The 15,000-nt window shown below is 40.4% G+C and overlaps 1 protein-coding gene across 1 annotated transcript in view; it reads left to right on the top strand.

The window, feature by feature from the left end:
- Positions 1-7,452, top strand: part of LOC123506701 (carbonic anhydrase-related protein 10-like) — a 119,550-nt gene extending 112,098 nt beyond the window's left edge. The window contains exons 9-11 of the mRNA XM_045258970.1: positions 1,666-1,702; positions 3,302-3,382; positions 5,496-7,452. Coding sequence (XP_045114905.1) covers positions 1,666-1,702; positions 3,302-3,324 — 60 coding nt within the window. The 3' untranslated portion in view covers positions 3,325-3,382; positions 5,496-7,452. The remainder of the gene's footprint in view (positions 1-1,665; positions 1,703-3,301; positions 3,383-5,495) is intronic.
- Positions 7,453-15,000: the final 7,548 nt, after the last annotated feature.

Raw genomic sequence — 15,000 nt, 5'->3', positions numbered from 1 at the left:
TATCTATGCAGTAAAACATTAGCATCAATAAGAAAAGTAAAACAGGAAATACTTAATACGTTCTAAAGTTCAGGTAGTGAACTTTAAAATCAGCAGTCCCTCAGGTGTTGCAAGACGCTCACCTGTACACTCACGCATTAATGGCCAGGTGTGCGGGACGGCCAACCTGCCCTCACCTTTAATTAATTTCGCCTGGCCAGTATGGAGGACACAAATCAGGTGCGAGTGTGTGGAGAGAAGCTCTACTATGGCGCGGCTTGGTGTCTAAATTGATGCAGCGTTTATAGGTTAGAATTGTGTGTGTGTGTGTGTGTGTGTGTGTGTGTGTGTGTGTGTGTGTGTCTGATATTCAACGTATATATATATATATATATATATATATATATATATATATATATATATATATATATATATATATATATATATATATATATATATATATATATATATATATATATATATATATATATATATATATATATATATATATATATATATATATATATATATATATATAATAATAAAGACAATTTTCAACCGCTCAAAATATTGCCAATACAGCTTTGCAAATTTTCATAATAATTCGTAATTTGGGCAAACGTATCATATAATCCTATCACGGTTCTCTTTATAACATTGAAAATCAGCTTACAACCTATCGCATCCCCTCCAATCACATTCCGGGGGCCTTACCACACCACCAACCAGCAACGAATCTGCTAATCATACGTTCCTTTGGCTCGGTGGGGGAAACTAACCAATCAAAAGGCTCGTAGCTTTTGAAGACCACCAATGAGAAATCAGATGCAGGGAATTTTAGATTAAGGAGGATGTTAACTTGAAAGGACGGCAAATAAATGGAGAAGACTTGCAAAGAAGGATATAAAAGACCGGAGGAGGGGACAGAAGGGTAAGGAAGATCATAAAAGGAAGAAGAGGAAGCAAGGAGGGCAAAGGGAAGCTGAAGAAAGAGAAGGGAGGTAAAAAATAAATAATGAAGGCGACCCCTGAACTCTTAATTACCGAGAGAGGCAGGTGGGGAAGCATTTCAGAAGGAAGGAAAAGGGAAGGGAAGGAGAGAAGGAAAAGCAGGAAGAGGAGCAAGGGAAGAGTGGTAAGATATGAGGTAAACACGAGACGGGAAATATTGGCTAGCATAAAATTAATCCTTTCTCAAGTGTCGTGAATTACCTGTGCATACATGAGTGTGTGTGTGTGTGTGTGTGTGTGTGTGTGTGTGTGTGTGTGTGTGTGTGTGCGTGCGTGTGTATGTTTAACTAGCTCACAATTTTTCTTGGAACTAAAACGCTGATTCGACAAGTTGCTATTAAATAAAGCTCTTGTTTCTCGGCACGCACTTGAAATCACAATTGTTGAAAACCCTCTCTCTCTCTCTCTCTCTCTCTCTCTCTCTCTTTCAAGTAGTGAAAAATAAAGAGGAGAATCAGGTAAGGAGGAGAAATGGGGACAGAAAAAAAAGGGGAGACAAGAGTAATGAAGTGCCAAAGGAAATAGAGCGGTAGGAAAGGAGGAAGGTGGAAAACAACGAGAAGAGGAGATAAAGTAACAAGTAGGAATAGAAAACGATGCCTCCTTTTATTTCACAGTAACTATTTTACCGAGACTATCTCGTACTAACATTTATTTCCGTTTTCTCTCCCTCAGGGTTGTTCGACTGTAAATACAACTAGTCTATATCAAGGTAAGAATTCTGACAAAGCATGTATTTTCTCAAACAATTCTGTACTTCACCTACACTATATTCAAAGGCTATATTTAAATTAACACGAGTTTTTAAGGTGTTTTTTTTTATAGTTCTAGAGGCAGAGTGACTAAGATTGTAACATTATTGACTGGAGAAGCACTCTTGAAAATCCCGTTAATCATCTCTGTGGCCCTTGAAAATAGTGGTGAGAGAGCAAAGCGTTTCTGAACACGGACCTCAACTCCAATTAAAAAATACACGAAAGCAAACAGAAATAACTGGGAAGTGAATAGCCATACGATGTGTTAATTTTTTCACTGCAGGTTGTGCACTTTTGACTGGCGAGGTTGAAATTCTGTTGCATAAAGTTATTCATTATTCAACACAGAATACTTGATTGCAAAGTGGGCCAATGTACTCTAAACCCCTTCAGTACCGTGCCACGTTTCCATATTAATTCTGGTTACTATTTGGTGATTTTATACAGAAACTTTAGCGGGGATTGAAATAGTAAAGATTCTGGTAATTTATCCTTTGACCTTCATAGACCCTTCCTAATACAAATAAAATCGTCTTATTATTCCCAAAAGTCATGGTACAAATGCGTCTCAGTACTGAAGTGGGTTAACGTAGATGGATGGATGTTTTATATGTACACCAGTCGTTACTAGTGAGGTCCTACAGTTTCAGAAAAAGAATTACAGGTACCTTCATCTACAACATCCTTTATTTTCCTTAGCGTTTGATGAGTTCTTAGTATAAAGCAGTTAATTAGTCTGTATGTTCGATTTCATCCATAGATTTGACATTCACTGGACTCTTGACGTCAATTCTTAGGGGGAACTGTGCGTAAACAATAGCTTCGGTCACCTTAATGAGTAGCGTCAGCTCGAGTTTGTGTTAGGGTTCACTCAGGGTTTCATTGATTCGCTCAGTTTTCCAATGATTCGTCCTGGGTTTCAATGATTCTTTTAGGGTTTCATTACGTTGTTTCTTACTGTAGTTTTCATCGAATTAAAACAACAATAACACTTCTGCATATTCTCTCCTTAGATATCTGCATTTCTGAGCTTGTTAGTAAAAGAAAACAGTGCACGCAAGAAAATACCACGTGAAATACTGGACGAATTACAGTAAATAAAAGCCAAAGTCAATCATTAAGACAGTTATATCAAGTTATCATAGGTTACATTATATTAGGTTAGATTATTTTACGTCCGTGCATATTACGTTAGGTTAAGTCTGGGTTACGTTAAGTTACGTTGTTGTTTGGTGACAGTAAGTGTTGGGTGTGTCGAGTGCAAGGGTTCAATATGATATTTTACGTCGTTCCTCAATGGTTCCTACTGTGAATGTGTGATGATTTTGGTTAGGTTCATTGCAAGGGACGACAAGGGAAAGGAGGGAGGGTTGACAGGTGAACAAAGGTGAATGAAAGAGTAATGTAAATGGATACATGGGACACACACACACACACACACGTAAAACTTACAAATGATAGCAATATTGTATTTTACACCCTATGCCTATGCCTCGGCCTCCCTCCCATCACTATCCCTCCCTACATCCCTGTCTCTATCTCTCTCTCCCTCACAGCTGTTGATCTGACAGGCAGGTGACGAGTTGGTCTTCCAGCGCCGCCCCTCCACTGCCTACGTCACGCCAGCCACACCCAGGGTAAGCCACACCTCACACAGCGTCAGCTTAAGCCTCTAAATATCCCGTCACACTCAGATCCGTTTAACTCTAATATGTACACTGTCACATTGCTAAAAATTCGTAATACCACTAACAAGCAGCCACGTCACACTTCGTAACCTCCTAAACATATCACTTATAAATGTTTCAACTATTCCCAGAACGCCCGTTCTCCCTGTAGCTCTTGGTGTTATAGTTGTTCTTAAGAATGTTAGTGTGTGTTGCTCTTGATGGCTTGGACGAGCGGGTTCGGTTACTTGTGATCGGCGATTGTTATATTGAACTGATGGTCTGTCGGTAATAATGAATGCTTTAAGTTGGCGGTGGGGCGAGTTGGACGCACACTTTAAGAATCAACTACACTACGAATCGTGTATACCTAAGCCACATCTCCTCCCAAAGCCATCATCACTCCCCTCGCTTGCTTCCCACATCTCCGAGCCATTTCCCCGAGTCACACTTCTAAGACAGCCCAGAGCCACACACTTTGAAGTGCGCCGGTAGGAGGTGGTCATTTAGCCAGTTTCCGTTCTGAATTTAGGCTTGTATTCTTGGGGAAGAATAAGAGGAGCAAGAGCAGGATGTCTAGGAAGGTATAAGAGAAGGAGGAGAAAAGATCTGAGGCAATGAACAGACACAGGTAAAAAGGAACAAGATAATGATATAGTTTGGGAGGAAAGACGAAAAGAATCACAAATAAGAACGCCAGAACTGAAGAGAATTAAGCGCTACTTGAACACATTAGGTAGGACTAGATAAAGAAATAAACTGAACAAAATGAAAGAATCAAGAGATAAAAAATAAGTAATGAGATAAGAAGTATCCAAAACTTGTTATCCTCTTTCCCTCATTATTTCCCTCGCCATCTTTCTCCCTCGTTATCCTCTTACATGTTCTCTGACGAGCTAACCTGAGTATGTATTGGAAAACATCGACGATATGGAAGACTAAGACACTATTTGAAAAGTTTGAAAATCTATCGTGTAACCAAGTATAGGGAAGGAAGGAGAGCAACATCACTAGCTATCAAGACCATAAACTCATCCAATAACAAACACTAATGGCTTCTGAACTGGAAACAAGGCGAATAAAGGAGAAATGATGATGTGGGAATGATGTAAAGCCAACAGGAAAGCAGGAACACGGAGGGAGGAGGAATTGCCTGCCAACCATGCTCCTTTCAGGCCTTCCGTCTTCCCGCCACTCCCGCCTTGTATTTGATTTACGTCTATTAATACTCTTCTTACACCTTCAGCCTCGTTCTCGCGACCCCAACAGACTCACTGAACACTCACCTCTGTCCTGAACATCAAGAGTCCTCCGGGAACCATCAGCTATCACTAATAAGAGCAAATGAATCAGACGCAGCACTCGCCATTACACTAACACCAAATACTGACTGAATTGTGACTTGCGATTACAATGAGACGAAGGAAGAAATGAAATGAAGGAAGAAATGAAATTGATAATGATGTTAAAAAATAGAGCATCATGCAGTAAGGGACGTAAAAGAAAGATACCTATTAATAAAAGAGGAACATGACACCAGGAAGGAAATAATGACGTATAAACCTGTGACGAAAGAGAACGGATCTTGGGCTTCTTCCCCGTGGTCTATACTATTTTTACGCTCTCGGAAATTTGATCACGTAAATCACGACTACAGTTTCTATAAGCTACTACTACTACTAGTACAACTACAACTGATGATGATGGTATCTTAAGTCATGCAATCACCGTCTAATCAGGCTGATCTGTACCATACTTAACTTAATAACCTAATGGATCATAACTATGCAGAACACACATCATTGACATTTTTCCCCACGATGTAGAATTCCTTTCGAGCAATTACAAGAATTACTTCAATATATCTTTTTTTGTTACTGTTATTATTCCTTTAAAGATTACTTTTATATTTATACAAACTTACATACTATTGCTACATTTAGTTGTTTAGGCGACACACTTGAAGTTATTCACTCACTTAATTTCTCTGCCTTATACACAACAAATATTATTGAAACATGTTAAGAAGATTTAGAGTAAAATTTTTAACACTGGCTAACCTCACTTATCTTCTCCCCAACAGATGTCACTACAATGAGGAAGTTTCCCGTCCAGACAACACATCCCAGGATATCTGCCCCTCTGCCCCTGACAAGCCCCCTTCCCGCTACGTCCCATCAAGTTGTGAAGCGCATAGTTTGTCGTGTAACGCGCCCCCTCCTCTCCCCTCTCGTTGTCCCCTACCCTTTCCCCTCCCTCTACCCACCCAGCAATGTCTAGTCTAATTCTCTCTCTAAGCTGTTCGTTCATCTTCATTTTTCTGCGTCGTTTTCTTCCGTTTCAGCCAGGCCACTAACACCTGCCTGGGTTTCGCTATGTATTAAGTCATTTTTATTTCTCTTTCTCTTTTCCTGTTCCCATTAGGTTTATTTCCTCGCTTTCCACACCCCCAAACCATCTCTCTCTCTCTCTCTCTCTCTCTCTCTTGTCTTTTTTACTTCATATTTCAGCAAGAAAGAAATATGAAAGTTACGATTTCGTCCTATATATATTAAAGTTCCTTCCATGTTCTGTTTCTGTTTCTCATGCATTAAATTTTCGCTTAGTTCCTTCCTCAGTCTCTCTCTCTCTCTCTCTCTCTCTCTCTCTCTCTCTCTCTCTTAGCACTTTACTCCCCTTCCCTACTGTAACTGTTTCCTCCCCTGCATCTTCCCTATCACCGTTGGTATAAACACATACTGCCCACTTTCCCTTAATCCCCAGGAGGGAGTCTCAGTCTGCCTCTCCTTCGTTCTACTTTAGGTCAGATCTTTCCTTCTCTTTTTCCCTCACAGTCCCATTCGTTTTATTTCTTTTTCTCCGTCTAGATAAGTTATTTACTGCCCGAGATCTTTATCTGGTGCTTCTTTCACTCTTCCTTGTTCGTTTTCCAGTACATTTCCTTCTTTACTTTCCTTTGGGTGACTAAAAGAAGCTGGTCACTGATCTATGAATGGTGCTAAACTTGCTAAACTTCGAATATTTTTACTAGTGGTTACTTTTTTTTTCACATTCAACACTTTTTAGGCAGTCACTTTCTCGTTACAGTTTCTCTAATAACATTGTACACTGGAGAAGACGGAAATAACCCTCTCTTCTCTTCTCTTTCATCTCTTTCTTTTGATCTCTTTCATCTTTCACTATTTACAGCACTGTGAATGCTAACGAAGAACGAAACACAGCCAGAGGAAAAAAAAAACCGGTTTATTTTTCCACCTGCCATACACTTTTCTTTTTAAACCTTCCCTTGACACCTGTGCTTCACCTGCGCCTCAATACACTGCCGTCTTCCCTCAGGCCTGCCTCACCCTATTCATTCTTTCATTCTTCTTGTCTTCCCTTCAATTCATCTTCCATCAATTTTCGATCCAGTGATATGTTACTGAAAGAGTTTCCTCGCTAACCTATATTTTACGAGGCGTGTGTCCTCTCTCTCTCTATTAATTCACTTCTCCACCTGAATGCTACACGTCAAATTTCTCCCCTTCGATTCTTCCTCTTCTTCTTCCTCCTCTTCCTCCTCCATTTCAGCTCAGTGCATCGATGTTGTTTCCTTTCCTTGACTTTACAATGTTATATTTTATTCTTTACCTTCAAATCTTGACAGGGTTTCTGGCAGTAAACAATTTCTCTCTTCCTACAATTCTTTTTTCTTCACTTCACCTGTGTACATGACAGAACATACACACAGTCATACATACACACACAAACTCTCACTCTCTCTCTCCCTCTCTCTCTCTCTCTCTCTCTCTCTCTCTCTCTCTCTCTCTCTCTCTCTCTCTCTCTCTCGTGTACTGTCCATGTTTTAGTCTCCCTAGAGAGGTCACTGGCCCATTGCTTACGAAAAAGAAGTAAAAAAACCTTCTTCCTTGCTCGATATCAAAGGTCAAAGATCGAGTAAGGTCAGGGTCACCTAGATCCCTCCCCTTCCCTGTACCCCTCCCCCAGTCCCATCCTTATGCTTCTGTACGGACGCCACATAACAAAGATAATTTAGTGATAGAAAAAAAAAATGTTATTGGTTTTATTATCCTGATGAGAGAGAGAGAGAGAGAGAGAGAGAGAGAGAGAGAGAGAGAGAGAGAGAGAGAGAGAGAGAGAGAGAGAGAGAGAATATACACAAATCTTCTTTTGTCTCAGAATATAACAAACGACTTCGGAGGCAGAACTTTATGAAATATTTAAAATCAACTGCGGAGAATGCAAAAGTTCATTATGACACGTATTTTTCGACACTTTCTCTCTCTCTCTCTCTCTCTCTCTCTCTCTCTCTCTCTCTCTCTCTCTCTCTCTCTCTCTCTCTCTCTCTCTCTCTCTGCGCCAAGCCACGTAAGGATCTGCAGCAAGGATGAAGCTTCGAATTAAGTGGCTCAAGGTGCAGCAACGAGGGAAGAAGAGAAACTTTAGGTGTGTTCCTTCTAGACGCGTCTGGGAAGAAGATTACCTCAATAAGTGGCCAGGAAGAGGCTGTTTATGAGAGAGAGAGAGAGAGAGAGAGAGAGAGAGAGAGAGAGAGAGAGAGAGAGAGAGAGAGAGAGAGAGAGAGAGAATCTGATTTTCTGTTTCATTGCCAAAAGCCGAGTATTTTGACGCTATAAGCTAGAATACTTTGGTTATAAGGCGTGAAATTAAATCTGCAACACGTTCTTTTATCTTATTTTCAGAGAGAGAGAGAGAGAGAGAGAGAGAGAGAGAGAGAGAGAGAGAGAGAGAGAGAGAGAGAGAGAGAGAGAGAGAGAGAGAAATGATTAACAGCGCAGGAAAGGTCAACAAACACAACAAACAACAAACACCCCAAAACACTGCTGGCTGGTCAGACCCGCAGGCAACACAAGCAGGTAAACTCAGGTATAAGCAAGACTCGCGAGGCTACAAGGAGCTACCAGGCAGAAGAGGGAAGAGGAGGAATAGGAGGAGGAAGAGGAGGAAGAGGATGATGAAAAGATGAAGCTATTGGTTATGTCGAAGATAGAATATGGATGGACAGAAGAGAGAAAGTGGGATAAGGGAGAGGAAGAGGAAGAGGCAAGCTGTGTGTATGCCTTTTGGAGACTGACACTGACAAACTATGTGTATCGGAGCGAAGCCGACCAGCCGGTGGATCAATATGTGCTTCCACCTTCTCCATCCACACCACGTTCAACTCCTCCATCTCCCCCACCACCCACACTAAAGGTCCCATGCTCCACTTGCTCCAGCTACCACCTGCACATCACCCCCACTTCCCCAAATACCGCCTCCATCCACATTCCACCCACCAGTTTCACACGTCCACTCATAAAACATCCATCGCCTTCACTGTCTCCACCTACAACATCCACTTCCCTTCCCCATCACACGCCCACCTCATCCAGATTTCTATCACACTTCCTTTTTATATATTTTTCACGTAATATATTGATGTTATTTATGTCGGGTTTATCGACACGCTTGCACACGCACACGCTCAAGCACAAGTACAATCATACACGCACGCACACACACACACACACACACACACGCCCGGTAGCTCAGTGGTTAGAGCGCTGGCTTCACAAGCCAGGGGACCGGGGTTCGATTCCCCGGCCGGGTGGAGATATTTGGGTGTGTCTCCTTTCACGTGTAGCCCCTGTTCACCTAGCAGTGAGTAGGTACGGGATGTAAATCGAGGAGTTGTGACCTTGTTGTCCCGGTGTGTGGTGTGTGCCTGGTCTCAGGCCTATCCGAAGATCGGAAATAATGAGCTCTGAGCTCGTTCCGTAGGGCAACGTCTGGCTGTCTCGTCAGAGACTGCAGCAGATCAAACAGTGAAACACACACACACACACACACACTTTCCGGTGCACCTAACACATCTTATACACACACACTCTCTCTCTCTCTCACACACACACACACACACACACTTTCCAGTGCACCTAATACAACTGACACACACACACACTCATACTCTCTCTCTCTCTCTCTCTCTCTCTCCCCACACACACACACACACTTTCAGGTAACAAACACCCCCTCCACGAAGCACACAACCTGCAGAAGTCTCTGTTACAAAATCATACAAAACTCACCAAATAAACAATAACGTACCGAGGGTTGCAGAAACAAACACAATATTTCAGGCCACCCTCGAGGGAACGCAAGCCGAAGGTACAAAGGTCTTGCAAACTCGCCGCTTGAAGGTCAGTATCGACGCATCAGACTAATATATAAACCAACTGAATGTCAACGAAACCACAACAACAGGGAAAGATGACGTAAATACACTGAAAAATTGAATGAACATGGCACGTAAGTTTCACCTCAAAATACACACACACTCCCACCACTTCCCACATTTCCCACACACACACACACACACACACACACACACACACTGCTGCACGTACAACCTACCACTTAGCACATCACATATTCATACCTGGTCACTTAAGTGCATGTATATTGTATTGAGTACTTAGTCGTTTGGTCTGCATTCCTATTACTCGAGGGAAGAATGAGAGCGGGATAGAGAGAGAATAGGGAGCAAGTGAGAGAAGATGAAGTGAAGGATTGGGAATGAGAGGAAAGACCAGGATATCGAATGGAAGGAAGAGAGATGGACGGGATTGTGTAAGAGAGATGAAGGAAAAGGAGAATGCAGGGAAGAATGACAGAGCGAGAGAATGGTAAGGCTGTTATGTGGAATAAGAGAAAGGCGAACAACAGGAAAGGAGAGGAGAATTGAGTGTTGAAGAGAAGAGAGAGATGATAGAGAAGAGTGACGATAAACAGAAAGGATGATGATGAAATAAAGGCCCAAGGGAAAGGATGTAGGAGGAAGGAAAGGGAAATGAAAACAAGGGAAAGAAAATACAATAAAAGAGCGAGAAAAAGGTAAATTGAGAGGAAAGGAATATAAAAATTAGTTAAAGAGGTAAAAGTAAATAAAACGAAGTTAAAAATATGTATGAAAAAAGAAAATGGAGGAAAAGAATCGTGGGAAACATTGAGTCATTTATAACACTCAACTTAGCTTGAGTTTATCCTTACAGTAAAAAAAATATGATGAATAAATAAAAAAAAATATTTCAACAAAAGAACACTAACAAATTTTCCACCAAACTGTGTCATTTTGATGGAAAAGCAGGCATTGTTAGCACTGAAACCAGCCATTCCCAACCAGTCAGCCAGTCAGCCAGTCAGTCAGTTAGTTAGTCAGTCAGTCAGTTAGTCAATCAGTCAGTCAGTCAGCAAGCCAACCACATTTCTCTGCCTTAATAACAAACAACAGAGAAGGGAGACAGCGAGAGAGAGAGAGAGAGAGAGAGAGAGAGAGAGAGAGAGAGAGAGAGAGAGAGAGAGAGAGAGAGAGAGAGAGAGAGAGAGAGAGAGAGAGAGAGAGAGAGAGAGAGAGAGAGAGAGAGAGATGAATGAGAGAATGAAAATAAGATGTGAAAACGTGGAATGAAAAAAAGACGAAAATAAAAAAAGAAAGAGAAGAAAAGTGGAAACAAAGAAATATTACTACTACTACTACTACTACTACTACTACTACTACTACTACTACTACTACCTGAAATAGGTTGACGAAGTGACTGTGACCGCAGGAGACACGCTTGATAAAATTCAATAATAGATAAAGTCCAGCCTGGAAGTCGATTGGTCACTGTGTGTGTGTGTGTGTGTGTGTGTGTGTGTGTGTGTGTGTGTGTGTGTGTGTGTGTGTGTGTGTGTGTGTGTGTGTGTGTGTGTGTAGAAGCGTTTATTTAGATAGAGAGGCACAGTGTTTCACTCGGAATACTGCAACGAATATAACCAAATAAACAACAACAAACAAGCAAACACGAGCAAAACACCACAATAACAAGAACAAATAGAAAACGAAAGCAAACAAAGAAAACAAATAACAATGCATGAATGAAAACACCACGAACACACAAACACACCCACACACAAAAAAAAAAAAAACACACAAAAAGAAAACGCAAGCAAACAAAATCCTTCGCGTTCAAAGCAATAAGCGTCCTTCAAAATTTTATCGCGGTCAATTTTCTGTACAGGTAAACGAAATTGCTCCTCACACACCTGAGATTTTGGTGCATTTACTGCCAGGAGAGGAGGAGGAGGAGGAGGAGGAGGAGGAGGAGGAGGAGGAGGAGGAGGAGGAATAGGAGATACCTTTGAGAAAATTTTGAAGATGCTCACTAGGCAGCAAAAGGTGTAAGGTGTAAGGAAAAGACGAATAAAAGATAGGAAAAAACAATGAAGAGAGGGATAGAGAAAGTCAGAAGAAGCAATAAAGAAGACACTGGGAGAAGGAAGCGAAATAATGGACAAAGGTAGACAGAATCGAGACCGGACAAGAGAAATGGAAGGAAAGGAATGAGAAACAGGAGGAAGAAGAGATGGGATAGTGAGAGATACGAATGAGATGTTGGGGAGGCAAAGGGTGTAGGAGATAACAAGAGGGGAAGGAGGGGAGAAATGTGGATAGCAAAGGGCAGGTGTAGGAGGGAGAAGGGCGTGATAAGGAAGCGTGGGAAGGAGAGAGAGATGCTGACATGGCTGAAGGAGTCTGAGAGAAGAATGGAACTAGAAATAAGTGGGTGTGCGAAAGGAAAACTAATTGAACACAGAAAAAGGATAAGAAAGGGCGAGGAGGGTGAAGGAAAGATGAGGGAGAGGATGGATGGAAATGAACGGGAGTGACGGAATAAGAGACGTAGTTATTGAAAACATGTGTTTTGTATCCGTGACTGCAATTGTCTGATCGTAAATTGTTTGTTAGACGTAGTACAAAATTTTTCTCTCAGAATAACAAATTACACAAGGATTTGAATACTGAATGAGAATCCAACTTTTCCCCACGCTTCATTACATCCATAAGCTGGTCTCTTCTCGCTTTCTCGCTGCGTTGCTGCACTAAGTACGTGTTTCATTGCGAATGGAAAAGTGTCAAAGATTAATGTTTTCTCGCTGAATAACCTCGTTGAAATTTCCTGCAGCCAACGACTTAGAATGACTAAAGAGGAAACACAAGAGAGCTCATAAACTGTACCACTGCGAAAGCTAATTCACTAAATATTGCATTCTTCGGTTTATTTTCCTCACTTCACATGCAAAACTGAAGTACAACATAATAACAACACGTAATGTAGAAAACAAAAGAATGACGAGAATGTCAAGAGTAAAATGAAAAGTATACCAGATAGGCAACCAATCAGGAATCAATGTAGGCGTTCCTGGCAAGGCGTCATAAGATCGATTGGCCAAACAAATGTGGTTACGGCATTACTATTCCACAAGTAACTACCCGATAATCCAAGGCACTAACTTTATTCCCAGAAAGTGTCGCGACAAACTGATAGCGTCACGCATTGCTCAGTGGGGCAGTAAACACGGAGGCAGGATGAAGAGTTACAGGGAGCGAGGTAGGTAGATTTTGTAAGGGTTTTGACAAAGGACGATGATGATGATGATGACGGTGATGGTGATGGTGATGGTGGTGGTAATGGTGGTGATGATGATGATGATGACAAAGAGGATAAGAATGTGAATGAATGAATGAATATTTTCGTTAGGGTTGAGAGTTTCCTTCAAGGTTTTGACATGAAACGATGATGATGATGATGACGGTGGTGGTGATGATGATGATGGTGATGATGATGATGTGATGATGATGATGACAAAAAAGAATAATATTGATAAGAGGATAAGATTGTGAATGAATGAATATATCTATCAATAAAAATGATATTGGCACGAGAATAAGTGTGCCCATGAATGACTTACACTACGAAAACATGAGTCAATAAATCAATAAAAGAGAATGGACACAAGAATAAGTCAAAACGTGAATAAATGATTGAAAGAAAGAAAGAATGAATGAATGAATCACGAAACTCTTTTCTTTTACTTCCCCTTACAAATTTCTTTTCTACGCTTTTTGAACTATGAATACATTGATAAATCTGAATAAACATATCATTTTCCTATCTATCGTGTATTTCCTTAAGCATCATAATATTCGTTTAATCAAATATAACAATTACTATAGTTAATAACACCAATATTTCCATTAATTACCTTTTCTTCCAGTTCCATTTTTATCCCTTTTAAAATCTCTTCCTTGTTTGTTTGGATCCTCCCTTAAGTCTCTTTACTTCTTCATCTCCTTGCATTCTCCTTTTCCTCCTTCCTTCCTTCTTGTTCTTGACTTTGACTTTCCATATTCCTTTAGTTTTTTAATTTCTTCTTTCTTCCCATTCTCCTTCCTTCCTCTGCTCTCTCCATTTCATCCAGTCTTCCATTCCTCCTTTTTCTTGTTTCCTTCCTTCTCTCCTTCCTGTTAAGACTTCCCCCTCCCTCCCGCAGTCTCACTTGCAAACAAAAGGGAATCTTTAGCACGCAAACTAATTAGATTTCTTGACCCCGAAAAAAAGATTCTCAGTCGAGTTTCAAAGTCTGCCAGTGTCTGAAAACCATTAATAAGACCTTATAATGTGGTTCCACCTCCCGTTTTCTCTCCCAAAACAGCAGCGAGAGACTGAGAGAAAATGGAGGACTTGTGCTCATGCCATTGAAGGGGAGGCTAAGGTAAAAAAGAAAGTTAATTTAGTTCCTAAGAGGCGTCGGGGCTCAGTGATACGTGCAGATTACACTACATCATGTTGGGATTAGAAGGATTCACCTGAGATGGAGCCATTCAGACGATTAGGCGAGCTCAATCAGGGCGCTGGCTTTACCGGAGAGAGAGAGAGAGAGAGAGAGAGAGAGAGAGAGAGAGAGAGAGAGAGAGAGAGAGAGAGAGAGCAAATTGTATAAAAAATTAATTAATATAAACTGCATATATTGTTATTGTAAAGTGATTACTCTCTCTCTCTCTCTCTCTCTCTCTCAACACATTAGTCTCAATATCCGGATATTCTATTTGATAATGTATTTGCAATGGAAACCTGCCGTGCTGACACATTCACACACACACACACACACACACACACACACACACACACACACACACACACACACACATACAGAAGGGAATTTAGTTGTAAAAATACGTGCATGGAAAAGAAGAAGGTATTATAAGAAATCAATAATCTTCAAATTAACTTTTTTTTATAACCTCGAAATCAGCTTAATTTTCTTCAGAGCTCCGGGGTTCGTGAACTTGTGGGGAAAATCCGGACAGGAAAAATTTACATAAACTTCCTCATGTTGGTGATTTGCATTGAGTTTCTTCAATAGCTTATTTGTCTTTTGTGTGTTTGTGTGTGTGTGTGTGTGTGTGTGTGTGTGTGTGTCACAAACATTAGTTTACCTGATGAATTACATTGAGGTGTATGAAAACCAACAATATAAAAAATTAACCTGAGTAAAGACTAAATAAAAAACAATAACAACAACAACAACAACAACAACAACAACAACAACAACGACATAATAATAATAATATCAATAATAATAATAATAATAACAATAATGATAATAATAATAATAATAATAATAATAATAATAATAATAATAATAATAATAATAATGATAATAATAATAATGATAATAATAATAAAAATACTACTACTAATAAT

The sequence above is a fragment of the Portunus trituberculatus genome, chromosome 20 (assembly GCF_017591435.1).
Source record: "Portunus trituberculatus isolate SZX2019 chromosome 20, ASM1759143v1, whole genome shotgun sequence".
Taxonomy (NCBI): domain Eukaryota; kingdom Metazoa; phylum Arthropoda; class Malacostraca; order Decapoda; family Portunidae; genus Portunus; species Portunus trituberculatus.
The sequence above is the reverse complement of the archived record's forward strand: the minus strand, read 5'-3'. Positions and strand labels throughout refer to the sequence as shown.